Consider the following 23,365-nt stretch of genomic DNA (forward strand, 5'->3'; position numbering starts at 1 on the left):
AGCTTTATGAGGACTTATTTACGTTGTGCGACCGACTTACTAGACCTGTTCGGCTCTAAAAGTAGCTATAAGGGCTCAGTAGCAAATATCTGCTACCGAGTTTATATTTGCGCGTTCAATGAGCATAAATTGAAATGCTTATTAACCTTTAGAGCGTGGGAGTCTATTTAAAAAAATCGTACACCTTTTTTTCTTGATTAAGATTTGTCATAATTTTTTATTTTATTGTATTCCTTGTCTTAAAATATGACTGTTTTAGGACTATTATGATGGCTTTCTTGTCCTTGAACAGTTAAAGATACTGACGCAAAATAAAATTTATTTCCGCACAGTGAACTTAATTCTAACATTTATGGTGGCTCGCATCTTAGTTTTATGTCTAATACGATATATGAAGATATATGTCGCATAATAAACCAAGTCTTCTGTATCAATCAATGAAATCGTCATGAATTTGAAAGTAAAACGAGATGCAAGGGAAACTTAGGAAACTTGAGAAACAGAGCGAAAAAAGGTTTCATACATTTTTCATGAGTTCATCAATAACCAGACGTTAGAGATGTCAGTTTACTGCGTCAAAGGAACCAATCAATTATAATAACAATTTATGTAAAATTCCAAATATATTTATAAGAAAATAACAAAACCGTAAGACCATTTAAAAGTAATCACACATGATTGAAATAATAATAATAATAATAATAATGCAATGATGTGATCATTGATGATTCAATGATAATAATCAAAAGTAATATCACGACTACACATTTTGAAGAATAAAAGAGTCGCTAATAACCTATTGTCTTTTTAGAAATCTGTAATCACGTTATTGCTTTCGATTCAAGTAAAGGGCTAGAAAAAATTAACTCTTTAGTATCAACTTTGAATAACTGGATTTTTTGCAATGCTTTTTCAATACTTTTTCCATTGCTTATAACTCTTTTATTAGTAAAGACACTTAAAAAAAGATATACGGTTTGCTTGGTCCAGTAATGTTTTTCAATGTGTGGTGTTTCGATTGAAAAAATTTGTATGTTTATTTTTATGAAAGTTATATTTGAAATTTATATATAAAGTAATGGATTAGATAAACGACGTACCCAAGTGGGTCGTTTCCATAGTGTAGCATCGAAGGGTTAACAGAGTTAAATTAGATTATGACATTTATATTTATTTCTACCAATGTAGGTCGACTTTAATCTCAGTTTAATTTAATTTCTAAGAACTAGATAAAGATAAAAAGTATATTAAATGAGATTAAAGTTAATCTTCATTGATAGAATTGGACTGTAGACTCAGGATTCTTTGTTCTCACTTTTAGTACTTACAATCAGCGTGCTACTTCATTTTTTCTCGTAATTATTCCGATCATGTATAAATACTTTAAATGATCTTACGTTTTTCTTTATTTTCTTACATATTATTATCAATTCAAGTGTGTTGATCGATCGACCTTGAATCTAGATCAACTCTTGCCGAATGAAAGACATGGTGCAACCACGAATGGCATCGCGGCATCGACCTCGAGAGCCGCGCCAACCTAGCCGCTGCACTCGCGTGATTGTCCCGACGAACTCACAACAAACCGCTCGAGTTTCGCGCACGCCCGGCAGCCAGAGATCGGGTTGAGTTAGGTGCAGGTTAAATATGCGGTTGCGAGTATTGGAGAAGGATTAAAAATAGAATGACGATCGGTTTGCGCAAGCAAGCACGTGGGAATTGTTGGGACTTCTTCTGTCTATCCTGCTACTTCTCTTGCTTTTCCTCGAACTTCCTGTACCTCTGACTCCATCAACTGAATTTCTCATCGGTTATCATAACAAAAATTATCGCTCGTGACAGCATTATCTTACACGAGGAAGTTGTTTAATTTGAGTCTGTCTCTTTCTGTTTTTCTTTCTCATTTTATTTAATTTTGTACTTTGTATATTCTATTTTTTTATTTTATTTTACTTTGCAAAATTCATTATGCTAGAATTTATAAATATTGTTTCTTTTTTTGTTTTTCTTTTTAAATAATTTTTTTTTAGCTTTTGTCAATTTTTTATTTTTTCTATATCATTTTTGCTTTAATTTGTTTGTTTTTAGAAGTCATAGCCCTAAAATAGTAATAAATGCTCTGCCTATTTCTCGTTTTTTCAGCCCTTTCTTTCTTGTAAAAATTTTATTTATGTGCCTATTGAATTTGATTATAACCCAACTATCTATATTTTAGAACTTGTTCTCCATTTATTGGCGTGTTATGTACGATGAACTTTCTTGTGCTTCAGAGGGTTTGTTCTGGTATCGTAATAAAATTGTTTATCGCATACGAAAGAGAAGAACATGGAAAATCTTTTACCAAAACAGAGGACATAAATCTGTAAATGATGCAAAACTCGAGGTCTTTTCAGTCTGTGATGCAAAATGATTTCTCATGCATAGATTTGATATTAAAAGAATTAATATCTGGATATCCTATCTAGTTTATGACATGTTGACATTTACGACGAAGTCCATTAAAAACTATTTTATTATTGTCGTTAATTTTCATACATCAAAATGATTCGTCAAAATCGACTTCGCCATTAAATCGTTTGCAAACGGAAACGAGTCTCATTGTAAAAAGACTCGTTATTTCAATCGTAATATATCAAATTATTGAATCTCCTGTCAGATTATTGAATATTCTGTCTGCTATTTTAATGCTATTAAGTCCTATTTTAATACAGACAGAGCTATTGGATCATCTTTCATTTAAAAGATTAAACATTACCATAAAGTTCATTGACTCGCATCTCGATGCAATTTATAAAGAATTTCCATCGGAGAATCTCGTGATGATTGTTTGTTCGCGTAAAAGTAAACTTTGTTCAATTATCCGCGCAAGAGAAACATACACGTAAAGACACCGTTTCTCTCTCCCCTTGGAATTAGGTCCAATCGAGGGGATAAATGTAGACTATTTCAATAAATGCGCATGCGAGTCCTCGTCAGTTGGTGAGGAAAAGCAGAGCATCGGATTCTGCGGAGATAAATTGACAAATAAAAAATTGATTAACGAATAAGATTATTACGAATAAGTTACATAAGATAAATCGGAAACAAAAAATTCATTTACTTTGAATTGAACTTTTATTTTAGTATATGAATTAATACGAAAATACACACAAAAGCTTTGTAAAAATACGAACATTATAGACTAAAATAAATGGACAATGATATATGAGCATCACCAGAATGAGGACGTTACAGTTCAATACTTCGTTTGCAGGCCAGATTTATATATCCACGTTCGTCCCATTTTACAATTATCTTATCGCATATTCAAGTTCTCAGGATAACTTCACGACTGATATTTGTACTTCAGATATTCTTCGAACCAGATAACACTTTCATTCGTCTTCCTCTTCCGTTTCAGTCATTTCAATTGAAATTTTTGACACACGCGTGTGTATACAACGGCACGCAGTGATGCGGAGGTTCTCGCAGTCTGATCTGCGCGTATGTGATTTGCACGTATCCATCACACACGCGTCGCGCACGCATTTGGGATCCGCTGGTCAATTTGCAGCAATTACCGAGCTGTTGCGATCGGTTAAAGTCACTTAGTGCTTGCGTAGATACGTGCACACGACGAATCATCCGCGACGAATCTCGCCGGCGCGGCGACGCAGCGAATCCGCCGACTGTGCCGGTCGAAAGGTACACGGAGAATTACCGGAACGTAAAATCGCATACACGTGCTCGCGTCGCACGTGCGAATCAGTGGAGTCTCGAAGATTTCTTCGCCTCGTCGAGAAAAAAAATCAGACGTACGGATAAAAGTGAACGGAAGGGTTGCTTTCGGTGTGACGCAGCTTTGGAAGTTTTCTTGTAATTTGAATATTTTAATAATATTAGAGACAGAAGAACGTGTGTGACGTAAGTAATTTAATTAGCAATTTGAAAATAATTTGAGTTCCTTATGTTAAGTATATTCATTTAATTAACATACAAAAAATGTGAGCATAATTTCATACTTTAAGAGTCTTGTGTGCGTGTGTCTGTGTGTGTGTGTGTGTGTGAGTGTGAAGTTCTTTAATTTTCTAGTTATATAAGTTTATATTTAGAGACTATCTTGAGGAGCTTAAAATTAGAAAATGGTAGGCGAATATGCTTCTTTCTATTAGCTACACTAAAAAAATATTGAACTTTAATAAATATTTGCTTGAGTAGCTCTAAGTAAATATTTACTAAATGTAAACATATATTTGTTTGAGGAACCATTATGTTTATACGAACCATGTTATAAAAACCATTAATTTGAGTAAGCTATCATTTTTTATTGAACAAATATTTACTTACTATTCCAAGAAATATGTATTAAGATTTAATAAATCTTTTTTTGGCATACTTTACTTCTTATCAATTTCAGCTTGTCAAGCATATAAATATTACTCGATAAAATGTACATAATTCTGTTACGTTTGATTGCGTAAAGTAATGTGTGAAATATAACGCAAAATTATATTGTATATCAGGAAAAAATCGTTCGCTTAAGCTGAAATATTCGAAACTTGCGATGGCTAAAAGGGTTAAATCGTGTATGGTATTAGACAAGGCACATTATACATTTGTGTGTTTAGCTTTTATTATATATACGTATATACATGTATATATCCGGGTTATCTTTAGGGTTAAGGCCGGTTTAACTTTAACTGTGCTTCGTGTGATCGAAGAAAAATGCAAACGTAATCGTGCCTACGTAAGCAAGCTTACGAGATCTATTATGCCGAACACGCGGCATTGAACGATTAACTGTCTATTTTTCCGCGATTTTTTCCTCTTGTTTTTTCGCCTGAAGAATCGAACACTTAAAAAGTAAAAATTGAGAATCATTGTATTTTATTGTCTACGAACTGTATAGTTTTTTCAAAATCGTATGAGTTACTAGTTAGATAGATTTATATTGATTTTTATTTTATATAATATTTTACTCGATTTATCGCTATTGTTTTCATACACGAGAAAGATCTCTTCTATTACCAAGATCGTTAAATTTTTTGTAGATTTTTTTTATTTTATTTGACATTTTGCTGCCGTTTTCTTGAGAATTCTGCTTTAATAATGTTTTGAAAATAACGCGTGTCAAAGGTTAAAAATAGCGACACTTTATAAAAAGATTGTATACGTTGATGAATCAACGATGTTGACGGCAACGACAATATTCACATACATTCAATGGCATGTAACACTACTATGACGTAAGAGATGGCTGATAACGTTTTATGGTTTAAGAATTAGCGACGGTTTCATTACCTCGCAAGGTGTATCTTGTCAGTTATTGAGCATAAAGATACTCGTCAACAAGAAAATTTTGGTAATTCGTAAAATTTTGAAAATTCCGAGGAAATTAAACTTTGTTATCTTTCAAAGCAGATTGCGACGCTTTGTTTTTCGTTTAAGATGTTTGTGGGGGAATTATCAATTGCGAGGTAACGTGTTTCCATGTGTTCGTTTTAAAAGCGTGAAAAACCGTCGCGGTAAAATGCGACGCGCGGAAAAAGACGTCGATTGGCAGTCACGAGCCACCGGTTACATAAGCGCGTTCTCGTGATTACAGTGAGCCTTCTGCCTTGTGCTGAAGGAGAAAGAGAGAGAGAGAGAGATGTGATCGTTTCGCGACAGTCGAATGGATAGAAGGAGAGACAGAGAGAAAGATAGAGTGCACGAGGGCAACGACGCGCCGTCGTCGGAGAGCACGAAAGTCCGAATGGATGCTGAATGATCCGAGACGGCGAGAGTGGTGAGATAGTAATGTGCGTGCAGCGCATGGTGCGTGTCGTATGATCGGTTTACGCGTGCATCTGAGAGACAGTAGGCGGAAGGTACGAAATTATTTGAAAGATAGAAATTATTGGTTGTAAATATATACATACATATATATACACACAATGTTTTACGATCGGGGACAGAAAGTTAGAAAATGATATAAATCGAACGGAAAATTTCAAATATTCTTCGAGATTCCACACATAATACAACGCAATAAGTTCATATTTAAAAGAAATAATTAAAAAAAATAAGATATAATTTTGCGACAATATTTGTAGAATATTACTTATTTAGAGTTTATGTTGAAGAATGTAAAATGTTTAAAAAATTATATACATGATTTTTTCAGACAATTCTTGTTTTTTTAATTTATATCTTTCTGCTTTTCTCTTGAGTGTAGATATATTTGCTTTTTGTACAAATCGAAATTTTTTAATTAAAGAATTAGGTTAGTGCTAAACAAATTATAATAGCCGCATATTTCTATTTATACCGTAAATTTATACGCAAAGATATCTTTGAATAACTTTTTGAATAAATTTGAGAAAGAAAAATTATTCGTTATTTTAAATTATAACTGTAACTAATATTGTAATTATAATTTAAAGTACTTGATAAAAAAAAATACTGTGACTCATTGGTATTATTAAAATCAGTAATTATTACATTTACTATTAAGTGACATGAAAATCTTTAGTTTTTATTTATTATTAAAATAAAAAACTATTAAACAATAATCTTATTATTAAAAAATCATTGGAAAGTGATAATAATTAAATTATTAATAATAAAAATATTAATGATAAACAGAGATGACTATTAATTTTGGAAATCTATTAAGATGAACGTGCATTCTGCTATAATCTATTTACATATTAGGAAAACAATAATCGTTAAATTATAACAAGTACTTTGAACGTTATAGAGATCAGTTTTTTCGTTCGTCGCCTCCGAAAGATTTTTCGCAGGCTAATCGGTCTGTGCCCGTTTCAAACTTCCGGAGTTATGTTTGCCTAATTGACAGCTGCCTCTAATACCCTAGATGTCGGACGACAGCGAATGATTTCGTGAATGTACACGTGCTTACGTATGGAACATTTCGTGATAGACTATATAACAGCAAATTTCGTGCATGCGTGATTTCGCGATTGATAAATATCGAGTACGTCTGCGTATCGGGTGCTGTGTGTCGTAACACGGTATCGTACGACTGTCACTCATTTGATAAGAACACCAACTATGCGCGTTGATCGTTGAAGGGAATTCTTATAAGAGAATTTTATGAATTACGTACGTTTCCATGCATCGAACAACAACGATAGGAATAATGAGATGAATATTCCTCAACCTGTACTTACGTTGTCGTTGGACAACTTAATTTTCATGAAGAAGAAGAAAAGTATTTGTTTCTAATTCATTGTATAATTATTTAAAAAAAGTTTATAAGTAAATTATCAGGGAACTTAAAAATTCGATTAAAATTAAGTCCTCAAATTAAGCTTCGCAATATCGGTAACATCTTATTATTCCTTCTTGAGGTCCGTTGATCCTTTCCGATCTTCCTAGTCAAGGTTCGGATTAACGAGTTCCAGGATACATGGGCACGTTATCCACGTCGGTGGTTCGTGATTTTGCTTACAGTGGGATCGAGCACGAGGATGAGGTATACAGCGTGCGCCAGCTGGCCACGCGTGACAACGACGCCAATTTGGTGAAGATAGAGAAACCGTTGCCGATCCTCTTGCCGACTGGTAGTACCGTGTCAACGACGGATTCGTGCGAGATATCGCTGAACGACGAGAAGATTCCCATAGAGGAATCAACCGTCGACGACGAGCCCAGGAGCGACGATCGACCGCTCGCCGTCACCGCGTCGATCTTCCGTTCAATCGACGAAAAGGGCGACTGCAAAGACGATTCGCAGAAGGACGGTGTCTTATCGAAGCACGCCCAGAAAGAGAAGGCATTCGTTTTTCTCGAAAAGGCTCTCAAGGAGTCCCTGGAGGAATCGATTAAGGAATCGTTGAAGGAAAACGACGTGCCGACAACGGTAAACCGACAGGACTGCCGACAGTCCTTTGCTAAAAAGGCACCCTTCATATTCCAGGTACAATTAATTCTTTCGATGTACGAGCGAGTAGGTTTTATCTTGGGATTTTGAAGGCTTCTACTAAGAGATTTGAAATTAGACAAAATTACTAAGTTGTATAATAACCATTATTTTTGATAAGATATTTGAAATAATATGGATGATTTTCAAAATCTTTCTCATCTCTACTTATTGTTGTTTACTGGAAATATTTGTCGGGTCAGTATCACTTATCACAATGTGTAATCCCATTGCTTATACATTTCGTTATCATCTTAGGATGATAAAGTAAAAATAAGTGTTATTTTTGTCTCTCTTTCTCCTTTGTAAGAGATATCTTGTATTTTGAAAACGATTAATGTGTTAAACGAGCATAATGGAAATGTCTTATACTTGTGGCACGTCTTTATAGAAACAAATTCAAATAAGAATATAATTTAATTCTTATTTTATAAATTTAAATTAAAAGTTTTAATTAAATCTTTTATATTTTTCTTGTTTACTCATCTTGTAGTAAATTTTATAAATTTTATATAAGAAATACAAAGTTTGTAGTGAAAATAATTAAAATAAACATTGATTAATCGATAATATTTAATAAAACTTTTTCAAAAGCGGTTATTTTAATTTAAAGATTTAGATTGTGCATATAATTTTCATGTTATCTCTATTAATTATTTTAATTCAAATCTCAGTTAAAAGTACTAGGTACTTGGTTTTTATAGCAGTGTCGATGTAGCAAGCTCTAGGATAATTGTCGCTTTTATATCGAGTTGTAATCTTTGACTTTTTCGCCTCTAGATCTGTCATATGATCTTTGTTTCAGGGTAAATCGACGGTGGTAAGCGATTCATCAGACAGTGCTGAACACCGTGATCGTCCCCAGTCAGTCACGAAACATCTGTTCGCGCCACTTGCGGTTACCGTGCAACAACAGGAACAGCAGCAACAAGAACAAGAACAGTCACAGTTATCCTGTCGTCCGCAAACGGCCACAGCGAGCATTTTCGCGCCTCGTACCGAGGACATGAACAAGGGCTTTTTGACTTTCAGCGAGGATCACCCGGGTCTCACCAGTGCGTATTTTTCTCTGCGAAAAAGAAAATCGAATCTTATATCAGAAAGGAGTCGCTGATCCTCATCCGTGTTGTCAACTTTTTGTGAGAAAAAAAAGCTCAAAGGAAAAAGATAAGAAAAGATATGACACATGAGTTGAGAAATCTTTCTCTAACAGAGCACAATTTCGTGATCTGCAGAAATTTTGTCCGAAGAAAGATATATTATATGTAAGAAATACGTAATAATTATAATGTGATATTCTATTTCTTCATCTCGTTTCATCTTTAATCCAATCATATCAAATTTAATTTGATTGCCTGGAATGAAAGTTAAGATTTAAATGATTTTCTTAATGAAATCACTGATTTGGGATTCCTTTTTTATGTATCGAGGTTTTCAATTTTTCTCGTGATTTATGTGAAAATTTTGTATTTATCCTCTCTGGTCGACGTTTAATCATCTGAAGTCATAAGTACTCAATTATAAAAAAGATCATCATAATAAATCACGTTTTCTCCGTTTTGTAGTGTTGAAGGACGAGCCGGAGGACTTGACGCATCTTGCACCTACAGCTGGAGACGTGTGCGTGCCTTTGGAGGACACTCCCTTTTTGTCAGATATGCTGGATGAGTTTATCTTCGGCAACGACAACTATGGCTGTCCTCTGTTGAGTCCGGGCGACACTCTGACGCCGGAGTTACGTTCCGCAGATCTCTCGGGATCCCTCAAAGATGCGGATCTCGTGGACACTACTACCAGGACCAAGAACGCAGTCGATCGTTTAGCCGATAGTGATCCCTTCATGTACGGCGACTCGCCTGGAAGTCCCTGTGGCATCGACCCAAGTACTATGTCGCCATCCCTTTCGAAATACCGACAAGTAAGCGACAAAGAATTATTTATATTTCAAAATTTTGTCTTTCAAAAATATAATATTAATGTAAATATCGATGCTTGTATTAATATAATTATTATTTTAGAGTCCTGAGCGCAGCGTGGACTCATTAGGTAGTCCCATAGGAGGTAGTGGCGGCGATGGACTTTCCGAGGACGAGATGCTTATGTTAGGTATCAGCGATAGCATAGGGGATGAAGAATTAGCGCTCAGAGCACCCTATATTCCGATGTCGGACCAAGACGAGGCATTAGAGTTCCTTATTAATGATAACATGGTCATGTGGAGCTCGTCACAATCTGCTGATAAAGGATCCTCGAAATGGTGAATGCCACATTCGATTTAATCAATATTACGAAAATTTGCGCTATAGCAATAAGTATAAACCACTATATAACTAACTATATTTTGAAATAATTTTGAAATATAAAGTAAATAATTATATAAATTAAAATAATATTTATAAATATTAAATCTTATAGGACCGTACATGTGAGAAACACAACCAATAAGAAATTGTCTTTAACGGTCGAGCTGGATCTTAGGTGCCATTATAATTTCGTGTGAATTTATATATTACGTATATAGTCTTTTAAACCGCGCACCGAATAATTTTTCGTTAAAGACAATTTCTTATTGGTTGTGATAAATTAAAATGTAAATAAAGGCATGGAAAATAAAAATAAAAAATGTAGTATTATTTTATTTTTCTATGCATTTCTTTGTCCTCTATTTTTATTTTGCTATTTATTTTTTGGTAGGTTACTTGACGATCGAGAGCAACGTAATTCCGAATCCAGTCTGGTACAATTACTGCGAACTGATCAAGCAGTATCGCGGCGATACAACGATCACGGTGGAGGTTTACTAAATCCGACGCAGATACTGGGACAAACGCCTAGAAAAAGTAAGCGTGTATTTTTTTTTCTTGTCCGTTATTTCATTTACTATGCTAATTTTATTTATTTTTTTTTTATATTTACAATTATATAATTATATTGATAACGTATTATTAACTTTATGTACTGCAATTGAATATAAATATAAGTATATTATAATTGTAAATTATTATGATATAATTAATACATATTTTATTTTGATCTTGTAGACATACTTTTCGAATCTGATCGATGGTCTTCTAATCAAGAACGTCCCAATAAACGCATTCACTCTGGACTTAATATGGACTCTGAAAACGGATATAAGCGTCTTAAGTGTGAGAACTCGACATTCGAGCGTATAAATCTTGAAGATACTTTGGTGACGAAACAACAGCGGTTATCAACAACGCTTCATAAGAAATCGCCACCGACTCTCGATAATACCTGTGGTAGCCAGCTTCTACGTCGCCTCGTCTCGTCACAGATGCCAAGTATCGTGTCACAGGTGGCAACTTTGCCCGATAGTAATAGCCATATTCGCAGTGACAACGAACGTCATCGCGAGGACTTTTCAAAGCAGCGTGATCGCGACCTCGACGATATTATCAATTTTGTTGAGTCGGAGGGTGACCGCGGTGGGGGAGGAGGCGGAGGCGAAAATCACGGCGGTATTGGTGATGGCCTAGACAAGATCGCAACAAGTCGGAGAAGGAATCCTTGCAGCACTGGCGGTAGCAGTGTGCTAATGAATCTCCTGGTTTCTGGCTGCGATGTGAGTGCGGGATATGTTTGCTTCGTGAAGCCAACGACGAAGGGCATCGGAAACTCGTGAGGACGTTTCCGGGAGGAAGCAAGCGTCCGAAAACCTGCCTCCTTTTGGCTGCCGCCTCGTCGTTGTTGATTTTGCTAATACGGAAATTTGCATGCAACACGAAATGAAAAGTTTTTCGATTATTTGCGGTTGATATTCGCCAGATTGAGATTATAGATGGAAAGGATAAGCTAAAGGAGGCGGTGCAAATGCTAGTTTCTGTGGTATTTGATCGTGATTTCAAGCTGATAGAAGTTCTTCCTACTTTTTATACGTTCGCTTGTTCCTCGAGTTTGCATCCGCAAGCTCGAAGATCGCGTTTGAGGTTTTAAAATAGAGAAGGGGAGAATGTAAAGTTGTATCTTCACAGAAAGAAACACAAAATGAGTTTGTTGCGAATTGCGAATCGAAGAGAAGGAGTCATAGATAAGCGAGATAGTTTCGCTTAGTCGTTTAATCCTGAAATGCACTGCGTGCAATGTTTATTTTACAATTATAAATACAAAAGATATATATAATTTATAGATGACTAATGCTTTTGCTTATATTGAATATAATGAGGAAAAAAGAAATCTACGAGTTTTTATTTAATTTACATTTTTAGAATTGTATGCGTGGTTAGATAATTATATAAGCAGTGTTGCGCTTTGGAGTGCATCCTAGGATTAAACGAGCTATACTTTAGAGTCATGTTATGTACACAAATTGCAAAGTATATGGAATTGTTGATTGAATGTTATGGAAATACATGGAACATCGAATCACCTAATCAGCTGCGTTTCGTTTCCTCCCACTGTCGTCCTTTTCCGTCCATTGTCGTTTTATGACACAATTTTATCATTAAATCTGTTGCCAAGATTCATTTTTGGGTAGACGCGCGTTCAATATATAATAATTAGATACGATTTTATTTTATTAAGCTATCATTGAAAGTTTAAAATTGAAAGCAAAAAATTTTTTTAATTAAAATGTTAGATATAAAAATGATGGAAATTATCCTATATATATTTCCATTACTTCTGGAAATTTATCTAGTAGTTTTAGATAGAGCAATTTTAATAAACTTCTAAATTTGTGGATATATTAATTATTTGATTTTAAATTACAAAATAATGTTTATGAAATAATTTTAAAAAATATAAAAACTAGACAGATTTTAATTGTTGGAAAATTAATTATCGAATCCATAATCGGTCATCAAATTCTTTAGTTACCTGATAAGAAGGATTATGATTACAAAATAGTTATCACCTTTACGATCCGCACGAGGCTTACCTTCGTCTAGATTACGCGACATGATAGTCACAGTCGCTTGGTTCAGTAATCGTTCATTTATATTTATGAATGAAACGTCTCTGAAGTCACGCGAACGATGAGGAATGGGGTTCTTAAAGAACTCCGAGAGTGGTAAAAAGCAGTTATTACTTAATGTGTCAATTGTCAGCATAATCTTCTCTCTATTCTATCCTTTTTTCTTGTCTATGAAACGCAGCAATGTTTTTTTTTTTTATAATAAGTTTTATTAAGCTAATAAAAATAAACTTATTTGTCAGGTAATTAAGCTCTTAATTAATACTCAGTTTTTGTTATGAAAATTGGAAAATATAAATTGTAAATATTTTATACATATATATAATGATAAAAACCAATAGAAAATTAATGAATTTTTTTTACATTTAAATGAGATTATATATCATTGCAACAATTTCATATACTTTGCAATTTTAAATATTTAAAATGAGAAATTTTCATAATAATTTTATAAATTTTAAATTAAATATTTCTTCAAATGAATTAAAAATTTAATTTGTGCTTAATTGTCAAAATTCGTCGATTCGTCTTCACATTTTTTTAAACGTATTTCACGTAAAAATAACAAATCAAATGATAGTAATTTTATCTTTTACTTTTTAGGATTCTTTGATGAGTTCTCGCGACATGTCGACTGTACTATCAAGTAACCTGACCCCATTATCTATCAATGTGGAAAATCAGATAGTTCCACATTGTACGAATACAGATGTCATATCTTTGCCCGATCATCTTAGCCCGGATACCAGAAAGCATTTAATCGGGCCCTTTACCGGCGGTGGCGGGGATGGAGGTACTCCTATAGTTTCGCCCACGACGCCCGCGATGACATCTTTCGACAGCTTCGACTGGATCCGCGATGGATCCTCGGGCCTGCTTCAAGTGGGATCAGATCTACTCGGAGGACTACTGGATCGAAATCTGGTGTGATCTAGCGCGATGCGATTTATGCGGACCTGCCAAAAAATCAATTAGGAAAATTAGAAGCCGGATTTGTTCAATATTCGCTTTTTCGTAACAAGTTTCAGAAGTTTTTTTTTCACTCTTTTTTTGTAACACGATTCGAGTTGTTGTTTATTGTAATTAAATTGTAATTCAAATATTGATTTTAATTTGTCCTCTCAACATCACTCGATTTCAAAGTCTGTGCAATGTACTAAATAAAGAGCGGAAAAAAAAATTACAGTGCAATCGAACGTTACGTACAAAGAAATTTTATACGAATCTTGCTTCTAATTTCTGCGTGTAAATAGTCGGTTAATTCCCGGTGCTTTTTAATAATTCGCTAAGAGCATCTGAAAATCCCGGAAATGCGATAAATGCAGTACAGTTTATATAATATTCAGAAGAACATTCAACTAATGTGAAAGTGATACGACTCGAGAAGACTTAAATCCAGATTAATTGATTTTTTAATTGATGTTTAATTTTTTTATAATAATTTTTCTTTAAGTAATAATCGATAATTCACGCTACTTTAACGTTCAATCGATACTTTTTATAACATTCTTTGACATTTACGTGTGAACGTTTACCAGGTGTGTCAACTCGTTTCCACGCGCCGAATTAACAAAAGGGAATTATAAAAGGATATATAATAACGAGCTGCGTAGCGAATTTAATTTGACAGGATGACGTGTCCTTATAAAATGTGAGTCACATCTTTCAGTCGAATTGATTAAAGGCTGCAACTGTTTTTATGATAAAAAAATTTTTATAAATTTTTTAAAGTTTTGTGCATTAATATATACAGATTTTATTCAAAAAATTTTTTTTATAAGTCAGATTTAACATTTTAGAAAATTATTTTTTACTATGTAAAATTTATGATTTTTGTTATAAATTCTAGTTCGATCACATTCTTATATCCGTTTTTACAAAATAATTATAATTTGATGCGATAGAATTTAGAATATAAGCATAATAAAATGTGCATAATTATCAAGGAGAATGGGACACTAGATAAGATGTTATTTAATGATAATAAGTATCAAATTTTAATGTATTCAAAAATTGGTATCCAGGATAAAACAATCTTGACTTGTGTGTGAAAAGAAAAATTTAATTATTTGAATAATTTTAAAGGAAAATTAAGTGTTAGCCTTTGGTAGCTCGATTTACTTTTTTCAAAAGTTGTATATAAACGAGTGCATTTATGAAAGCGATATCAAATTTGAAAACCGATGAGTGACTATTTCATCACTTCGAAATTCAAGAATTTAAAATTAAAACAAAAAATGAGTGTGGATAACTTTTCACTCTTTTTTTTTAAATAAACATTACTTTTATTGTTAAAAATATAATGTGTCAAAAGCAAAGAACAATGTATTTCTACGACGTCTCTTTTTGTACTTCGCATAATTTAATTCTAACATTCCTTTAAATTTTGTTTTGCGTATCTTCGGAATGAAACAAATAGAATAATTATTCTATTTCTAATTCTAATTTTTAAAATTAATAGATAAGTTGTGGTATTGCTGCGTTTATTATTGCATATCAAATTAGGAGATTATAGCATCGACATTTTTTTCGTGTGGCTGGTTATCTTTTCTAATGGTCGTCTTTTCTAATTGTTATTATTATTACCAAGTTTCAATGTCAATCACAATTCATTTGTTGTTGCTACACCATGATTATTTGTTGCGTACAAATAATTTCTTATGATTAGCATTATGTTTGGCGGTACAATTATTACTGCAGTTACTACTGTTATATAAATTGAGACATATATGTTTTTTTATTATGATTTTATTATTTTAATACATTATATTATTACAGGTCTAATTATATTATATATTAGTATTGAATTAATAGGTAATTGACGGTATGATGTGCGTATGATATGAATACAAAAAAGATAACCAATATTTAGAAATAAATATTTCCAAAATATTGAATTACATATTTTTTCATTTTTTACCAATTATAATAAATTTTAAGATTTATAATTAAATCTTAAAATGAAAATAAATTTTAAGATGAGAGAGAGAAAAGGATGTAAAGCCAATATGATATGAGACGCTGAATTTATAATTAAATTAATTAAAATTAAACTTTTTTAGAACTTTTGAACCACATCATCTTTATGAAACTTACGTTCTCTTGATATCTTATTGATTTTTTAAATTATTGCAAATAATGAAGGTCATAAAACCTTAATTAATTTTCTATCTGTACGTATCTATATTATTTCTACGCTTTGTTATACAATAATAAAAAATGCGTGGTATAATATAAATAAATAAATAAATAAATAAAATACCTGAACTATGTGTTCTTTTTACGTCTATCGATTTATCCGTCCCATTATTCGACTGTTCATAAAATTTAATTTAAGTGTATGTATACGACATTCGATATTTATTCCTGTTTAAAATATTTTTTTTTTTTTTTTTATTATACATAGAAAATTTTATTCCCCTTTTTTCCATATTTTATTTTAAACTTGACGTATGTTGATATTACAGGATTGAACTTAATGGTCAGGATCATGGACATTGACTATGTAATTCAAGGTCTATATCTTATGGACTAATGACTGATCAGACTGATGGGCACGTTCAAGTTGCAAAGCTGCTTTTTCTGCTGAACGCAGCCATTGGTTATTACTTATAGATCCAACCAATCATATTTAATTGCTCGGCAAACGTACATACCTAGCCACTTTACCGTCGAACTCGCCCAATCTCAGGGTGCAAACCCATGCAGCGGAATAGCGTAACGCGGAACGAGAATAGAACCAATCACGAGATTCTCTAGAAACACGGAATGCTCGTTATTGGTTCTGCTCTCGTTCCGCGTTACGCTATTCCGCTACATGGGTTTGCACCCTCAGATTGCAGAACTTCTGACGCAGGCGGAGTAGCGCACACCCTAATAACCACACGTGCTCTACCTATCAGTAACGTACAAACTAAAAGGTATCAGGAAGGCCCGTCATGGTGTGAAAGAAAGAAATATAAAGGAAATTATATTAAAGGTCTTTATATCGATCAAACAATATTTTTTATATTAATAAATAATAATAAACTTTTTCTTTGCGTCTGCAGTCGACTTATTATTATACATCAATACCAACATTTGTTGCAAGGGTAAGGGAAACTGCAGAAAATCTTACCAGTATTCAAACAAAATCAAAATTATATAAATTACAAAACATACAGTGTTATTATTATTATTACATGTATAACATAATAAACAAAATATTGAAATATTAATACAACAAACATTAAAAGTAATTTAAATTTATACTAAATTAAAATATTAAAAACGTTGTTTAAAATTAAAAATTGTGAAAAAGCAATAAGATAATTAAGATATACAAAATAATTATGAAATGTATAATTTACATGTAATTAAATCAATATTTAATATATGGGCGCTCCACTTTAGTCTAACTGTATATCTAAGCACAAGCCTGTATCGTTGCGTATGTGTGAATAGAAGCTTGTTGGTGAAGACTAGTGCCACTGCGCATGCCTCAAAAGTTCTTCAAGTCTTCAACTGAGATCACTGTTTGGGTGATATTTTCGAACGCAGTCGGCATCATATATCCACTCTAGTTCTCAGGAAAGGTTAGTTAAAGTTAACTGTTAGGCTAATTTTACAATGTGCTTTTTGTTTCCTGTTTCTCGTTGATTGTCTCTTGCCTTCTTTAGACTAATTCTACAATGTGCTTCTTGTTTCCTGTTTCTTGTTCTTTGTCTCTTGCCTTCTCGATCAAAAAGCACGTGTAGAATTAGCCTTATAGCTTTACAATGAGACAATGTGCTAATCGTGTTAAATTTCATTTCTTCTTCTTTGATAAGTGTTTATATATGTTATATTTAATCGTTTAAACCTTAAAATATTGTCAATATTAATTTTTGCTTTGCTAGAATAATGTATTACAAAAATTAAAAAGGACTCGGAAAAAATGTTTCATATTTATCGCATTTTTTTTTCATCAAAACGCTTTTACCGTTAGATCCATTTGGCGTTTATTAGATAATAAGATAGATTATTGTTAATTAATTTTTGTACATGAGTAGGGCTGAATATAACTGAAACATGTAATGTTAATTTAAATAAAGTTTATTATTTGTTTATAGTATCTTAATTCTTTTAACAAATACTAAAATCTTTTTAAGACCGTACAATTTTGATAAACAATAAACAAATAAGAAGAAGGAAACCAATAACGGTCAAAACCACTAACGGTCAAAGCTGGATCACAAATGCTTATTTATATACTGCGTATGTAGTCCCTTAGGCCATCACACGTACAAAAATTTTAGTAGTAATCGTAAGGTCTTAAGCAAATCGACCAATCACAATCAAGATTAAGATTTCACATTTTAATACGCTAAACTGTGATTGGCCGATTTGCTTAAGACCTTACGATTACTAAGTACTAAAATTTTTGTACGTGTGATGGTCTTTAGTCGCGTGCCGACATTTTTTCAGACTTACAACGCAACACTAAACAACTACCGCAGTAATATCACTTTTAGTTAAATTGACACGCAATATAACAATTTTTGATGCTTATAGCATCTTATTGGATCTTAATAATATGTTGAAAGACATATATTAAAATTTAACGATGTAAATGTTGAAGTAAATCTTAATCTGTGAAAAATAAGATTGCGAAGAACATCACGAATTGGCGTTTCGCGTCCCGGTTTCCACTACTCTGGATTCATCAGTAAGGCATTGTAATGGAAACCTACCTTAGACGCCTGTTATTAAATCGAGATTCTATATATACAGATATACGCGTATCTCGGCATTTGCGAGAAATTTTGCGAATATCGATAGACCTCTGATGGCGGTTCGACGTAGTAATGTTCTTCGCAATATTTATCTAAAGTAGTAATAACGTCTGTTTAATTCTTTTATTTGAATATTGAAAAAAGTGTTTTTATTTATCAGACTCTTACTAGTCCTTTCGTATTACTTAATTGTTATTTTGAAATTGAGTCTTGTACTTAGTTTCATATATAAAAAATACATCCTCATATATTTTTTGCCATGAGGATTGTAAAGCTTAAAATATCTCTTCTTTGCAGAAGTAATAATCAAATATGCCGCACTGTGTAGTCAATTGTTGTAACAACAGTTACAGTAAAGGTTTCGTTATGCTCAGATTTCCCACAGATCCTATAATAAGAGAAAAGTGGCGCATTGCTGTTGGAAGGGAAGAAAATTGGAGAGCAACAATAAATCACCGATTATGCGAGGTAAAACATTTGTTCTTAGTAAGATACTTCATTATAAAGCAAAATATTAAATACAAATATTAATTCTGTGATTGCAGAAACACTTTAAACGTGATGACTGGATTGTTTATAGAAAACGCATCAAGAAAGATGCTGTTCCAACTCTTTTTTTTTGTAACGACAATTTAGATGTTACAATATCGGAGACTTCAATTGATCAATCTCTAACAAATCCGAATCACATTGAGCTCAGAAATCAGAATTACATTGAACATAATTATTTCCGATCTAATGTAAAGTTGTGTCAACATACTCATCTTGATTGCTCCAGTCGTCAAGAACTATTTTCTAATAGTAATGTCAAGCAGGAAAATATTACCGAGTCTCAAGTAATAATAAAAACAGAAATAGATATCGAATTAGAAGATTTTTCATCAAGCTGATAACTTCTGATTAGCATGGAAAGAAATAATCTTTTAATAGCCGCAATTAAAAGAAACAATGAGTTAAATAATCTGTAAACTATAGACATAGAGTAGTAGACGAGCTTTGTTTATAAAGTTCACTTTCTATTGCCACTTTTATATCACAGAAGACTGAGATTAATAAAAAAAAATATAAGAAGTTGCAGCCAGAGAACGATTGCGCAAGGATTTGCAGAAAGTTAGAAAAATTGTTAAAAGTAATAGTAAACAATTAAAAAAAAATGAAAGATGTTTTACGTCTGTTTAACTGTGATTTGTTGAATAAGAAACGCTAAGGAAAATACTCTTTGTCTATCTCAAAAACTTTTTACTTGAATGTATTCTTAAATGTACATCGAATAATTGCATTAAATAATCCTAAAAATTATTTTATGTTGATACATATTTAACAATATTTAGATAAAGCTTTATATGTAAACACAACTTTCTCTTAAAACTAAAAAAAAAAACAGTATTGCAGTACTGCATGTACAATACAATTCTATTACATTTTATTATTTACATTAGTACTATTTTAGTTTATTATCTATATTAGCAATCTTATTTTTAAAAATTAAATGGAGGCACATCTCAATATTCTACAATTTAACATATGAGATCAGTTATTTGAGCATTTTTATCTAGCATGTATAATCTATCTGTATTAATGATACATTCTTTAGATATTAAACATATTATTACTTACTTTAAACTTTAGATAATAGTATACTAGACTGCGGAAATATCACCCGAGTATCGTCATATCCTTATTTAACAACTTGAATGAACAAACGATGCTCAGGGAAACCTAAGTAATATTTTCGAACGCAGTCTTAATTGTACTTCACATCAATTTTTTAAGAATGATTAAAATAAATCAATTATTGCGTGTATGTCATGTATGCATGCCTATATATATATGTATATATCATACATACACATACACACACAGGATGAGGAATTTAAAACAGATCGCCTAAATAACTCACTTGTTTTTAACAATAGAAGAAAAAGTATCAAACAAAAGTTGCTTAGTTTCGAGGGGAACATAATGTGATGTCAATAATTGTTTTGTAGGTGGAGGCGTAAAGGGATAAGCAAAGATCAAATCTGTTTTTTTAAATGGAATGTTTTTTTATTTACATTCTAGATAGAGCATATTTTAATTCAAATATAGTGATCATGGATTATAGAGACCAGGAGACTGAACTGGCATAGACGAGACCCTCAAAAAGCGTGTTCAAAAGTGGTCATCTGAATTAGTTCGTTCTAGATGTCGCTTTCGTTCCATGCCACCTAGAGAGCCTATAATCAGAGTGTCGACCAGGAAGTAAGATATAAGGAGACTCCACTCCGTAAAATAAAAGTGGACCCATTTTAGGTTTCGAGTTCAGCTTCCGATTCTGATGAGTGCGAGTAAGAGAAATGATCATTTCTCTTACTCGCACTCATTATGCGCAGCACTACTAAATTCACGAGCGCTACGAGTGTCGAGAATCGGAAACGGAACTCGAAACCTAAAATGGGTTCATGTCTTGTAGACTGGCGAGACCGAGTGGAGTCTCCTTATATCTTCCTTCATGGTCGCGACATAAGTAAGATTACGCCATGTTTTAGCGAAATTCTGCGAGAGAGAAAGAGATATAGGCTGCGTTCCGTTTCACACATATGCGCGCATTTTATATAGGGAGCGTCACGTATACTATAGGGGAATAGCTAAAACATGGCGGACCAATCACAAGTGATACCCGTATGGCGCCACTCTGATTATAGGCTCTCTAATGCCACCTAGAATTATAGGATCTCTAATGACACCGTTTTTACAGTAGATCTTCTTAGTTTTTATAAAGTTTAGATTGAATTGTTGAAACCGATAAATACAAAATTTCGACCTGTTTCGTCCCGGCTTTGGGTGTTGCATTACACCGATTATTTTTTAAGGCCATCACACGTACAAAAATTTTAGTAGTAATCGTAAGGTCTTAAGCTAATCGACCAATCACAATCAAGATTACGATTCACATTTTAATACGGTAAATTGTGATTGGCCGATTTGCTTAAGACCTTACGATTACTACTAAAATTTTTGTACGTGTGATGGACTTAATTGAAGGTCATTCAAGATGCAAAATGCGTTATACAAAAGCGGAAAAAGTCAATGGCCGGTATTCATAGTCAGTTCTTATTTGAAGACTGTCTTAAGTATGTCTTAAGACGCGAATGCAGCCATTTGATTGGTTCGTGACATCTTAAGACTGAACTTAAGACGGTCTTGAATATAAGAACTGACTATGAATACCGGCCAATATGATTTTTATCTATGGTGATCTATATATTTTGCAAGACACGCAAAAAGGCATTACAAATGCTTCGAAGTATTTTTCGATTGGTCAATTAATACGGTTCTTTTTTTCCGATTGATCAATCAAAAGTTTCGAAGCATTTCTAGCGCCAAGTGGACCTCACTAGAGATCCTATATGGAGAGATGGGCCAATGTCCGGCATGATGTTGTGAAACCGGAAATCACATGATCTTGGAAATGCGCGCTAATATATCAACGCCAATTTCGAAACATCACGTAACACTACTTGTTTATTATAACTTTGTTAACTCAAAGTTGTAATGAATAATTATTAGAGAAAGTTTATTTTTCGTAAATATAGAATTGTGGATAAAACAGACAAAATAGACAAAAACGTGCAAAACGTATTAAATTCGAATAAAAAAGTTGCTTTCCATTTACACACAGTGATACGAAATCTGAAGTGATATGAATATTTTATATTTAAACAATGACTTTACTACTTATTTATTTGGTGAAAACTTATCTCATAATAACACAGATTTCTAACCTCATATTTAATGTGAGTTAACAAGATTTAATAAATCATACGATCTCGAGTTTGTGCAGATTGTTGGCAAAAAGTCAATTGCCAGAATGAAAAAAAAAAACAATTTTAGGTTAATTTACATATAAAATGTATGTATGTATTTATAAATGAATTTTTATATATATTTATATATATATATTTTTTCCAAAAGTTCTAGTGATACATTTTTGATGATTTTAAACTTACTTACTGTAAAAGAGACTCGTCTAAGTTAATTTTTGTCTCTGACAGTACTTCTTATAATCATAAGCAGACGACGCTCCTCTCACTCTCACATTCGCTTCTTTCACTCTCACATCCGGTTTCACAACATCATGGCAGAGCCAATCACGGATCAGTCGGCATTGGCCCATCTCTCCATATAGGATCTCTAGACCTCACCCATTACGTGCGAAAAATGGCCAGTGGCGAAAAAGATATTTTTTACGCCACTACTCATATCGCCTTGTTGATTGGTTGCTGCTTCTACTGCTTGGCGCTTGACGGTTGTATGTGAATGTACCTTTAGGTTTGTTCTTTTTGTCTGCACTGTCTGCACCAATTCAGACAGTGTAATAAGTTGAAGTGAAACAAACGTATATCTGTTTCATTTCAACTTATTGCACTGTGGGCACAGTGCAGAGAAAAAGAACAGGCCTTTTATGTGTCTAGGTATAGGTATAGAATACCCCGCTCAGTTCAAATTTTGATAAAAATACACTTCGACGCGTTTCTGCATGAAACGAGCAAATCTGGTAATAAAAAGTGTCGCTCTGCCCTCCGAACCGAGACATTTTTGTAAAGCAGACAAATTTGTGTTGTGGCTACAGCGCATGCGCATGTGACCAATATGTTATGTCGCTGCTTTCTCGATATGACGGTTTTCCTAACCTCCAGTTATCAACTTTAACACTAAATATCTCGGTTCGTAAGGCAGAGCGACACTTTTTTCTGCCAGATTCTTTCGTTTCATGCAAAAACGCATCGA

At 33.0% G+C, this 23,365-nt stretch overlaps 1 protein-coding gene across 1 annotated transcript in view; it reads left to right on the forward strand.

Annotated features, from left to right (window-relative positions):
- sima (HIF-1 transcription factor component sima) overlaps positions 1 to 13,896 on the forward strand; it is a 44,459-nt gene extending 30,563 nt beyond the window's left edge. The window contains exons 8-14 of the mRNA XM_018541562.1: positions 7,438 to 7,903; positions 8,712 to 8,961; positions 9,472 to 9,824; positions 9,925 to 10,163; positions 10,601 to 10,746; positions 10,948 to 11,492; positions 13,446 to 13,896. Of these exons, the coding sequence (XP_018397064.1) occupies positions 7,438 to 7,903; positions 8,712 to 8,961; positions 9,472 to 9,824; positions 9,925 to 10,163; positions 10,601 to 10,746; positions 10,948 to 11,492; positions 13,446 to 13,772 (2,326 nt within the window). The 3' untranslated portion in view covers positions 13,773 to 13,896. The remainder of the gene's footprint in view (positions 1 to 7,437; positions 7,904 to 8,711; positions 8,962 to 9,471; positions 9,825 to 9,924; positions 10,164 to 10,600; positions 10,747 to 10,947; positions 11,493 to 13,445) is intronic.
- Positions 13,897 to 23,365: the final 9,469 nt, after the last annotated feature.

Source organism: Cyphomyrmex costatus, unplaced genomic scaffold (assembly GCF_001594065.2).
Source record: "Cyphomyrmex costatus isolate MS0001 unplaced genomic scaffold, Ccosl1.0 scaffold29, whole genome shotgun sequence".
NCBI lineage: Eukaryota > Metazoa > Arthropoda > Insecta > Hymenoptera > Formicidae > Cyphomyrmex > Cyphomyrmex costatus.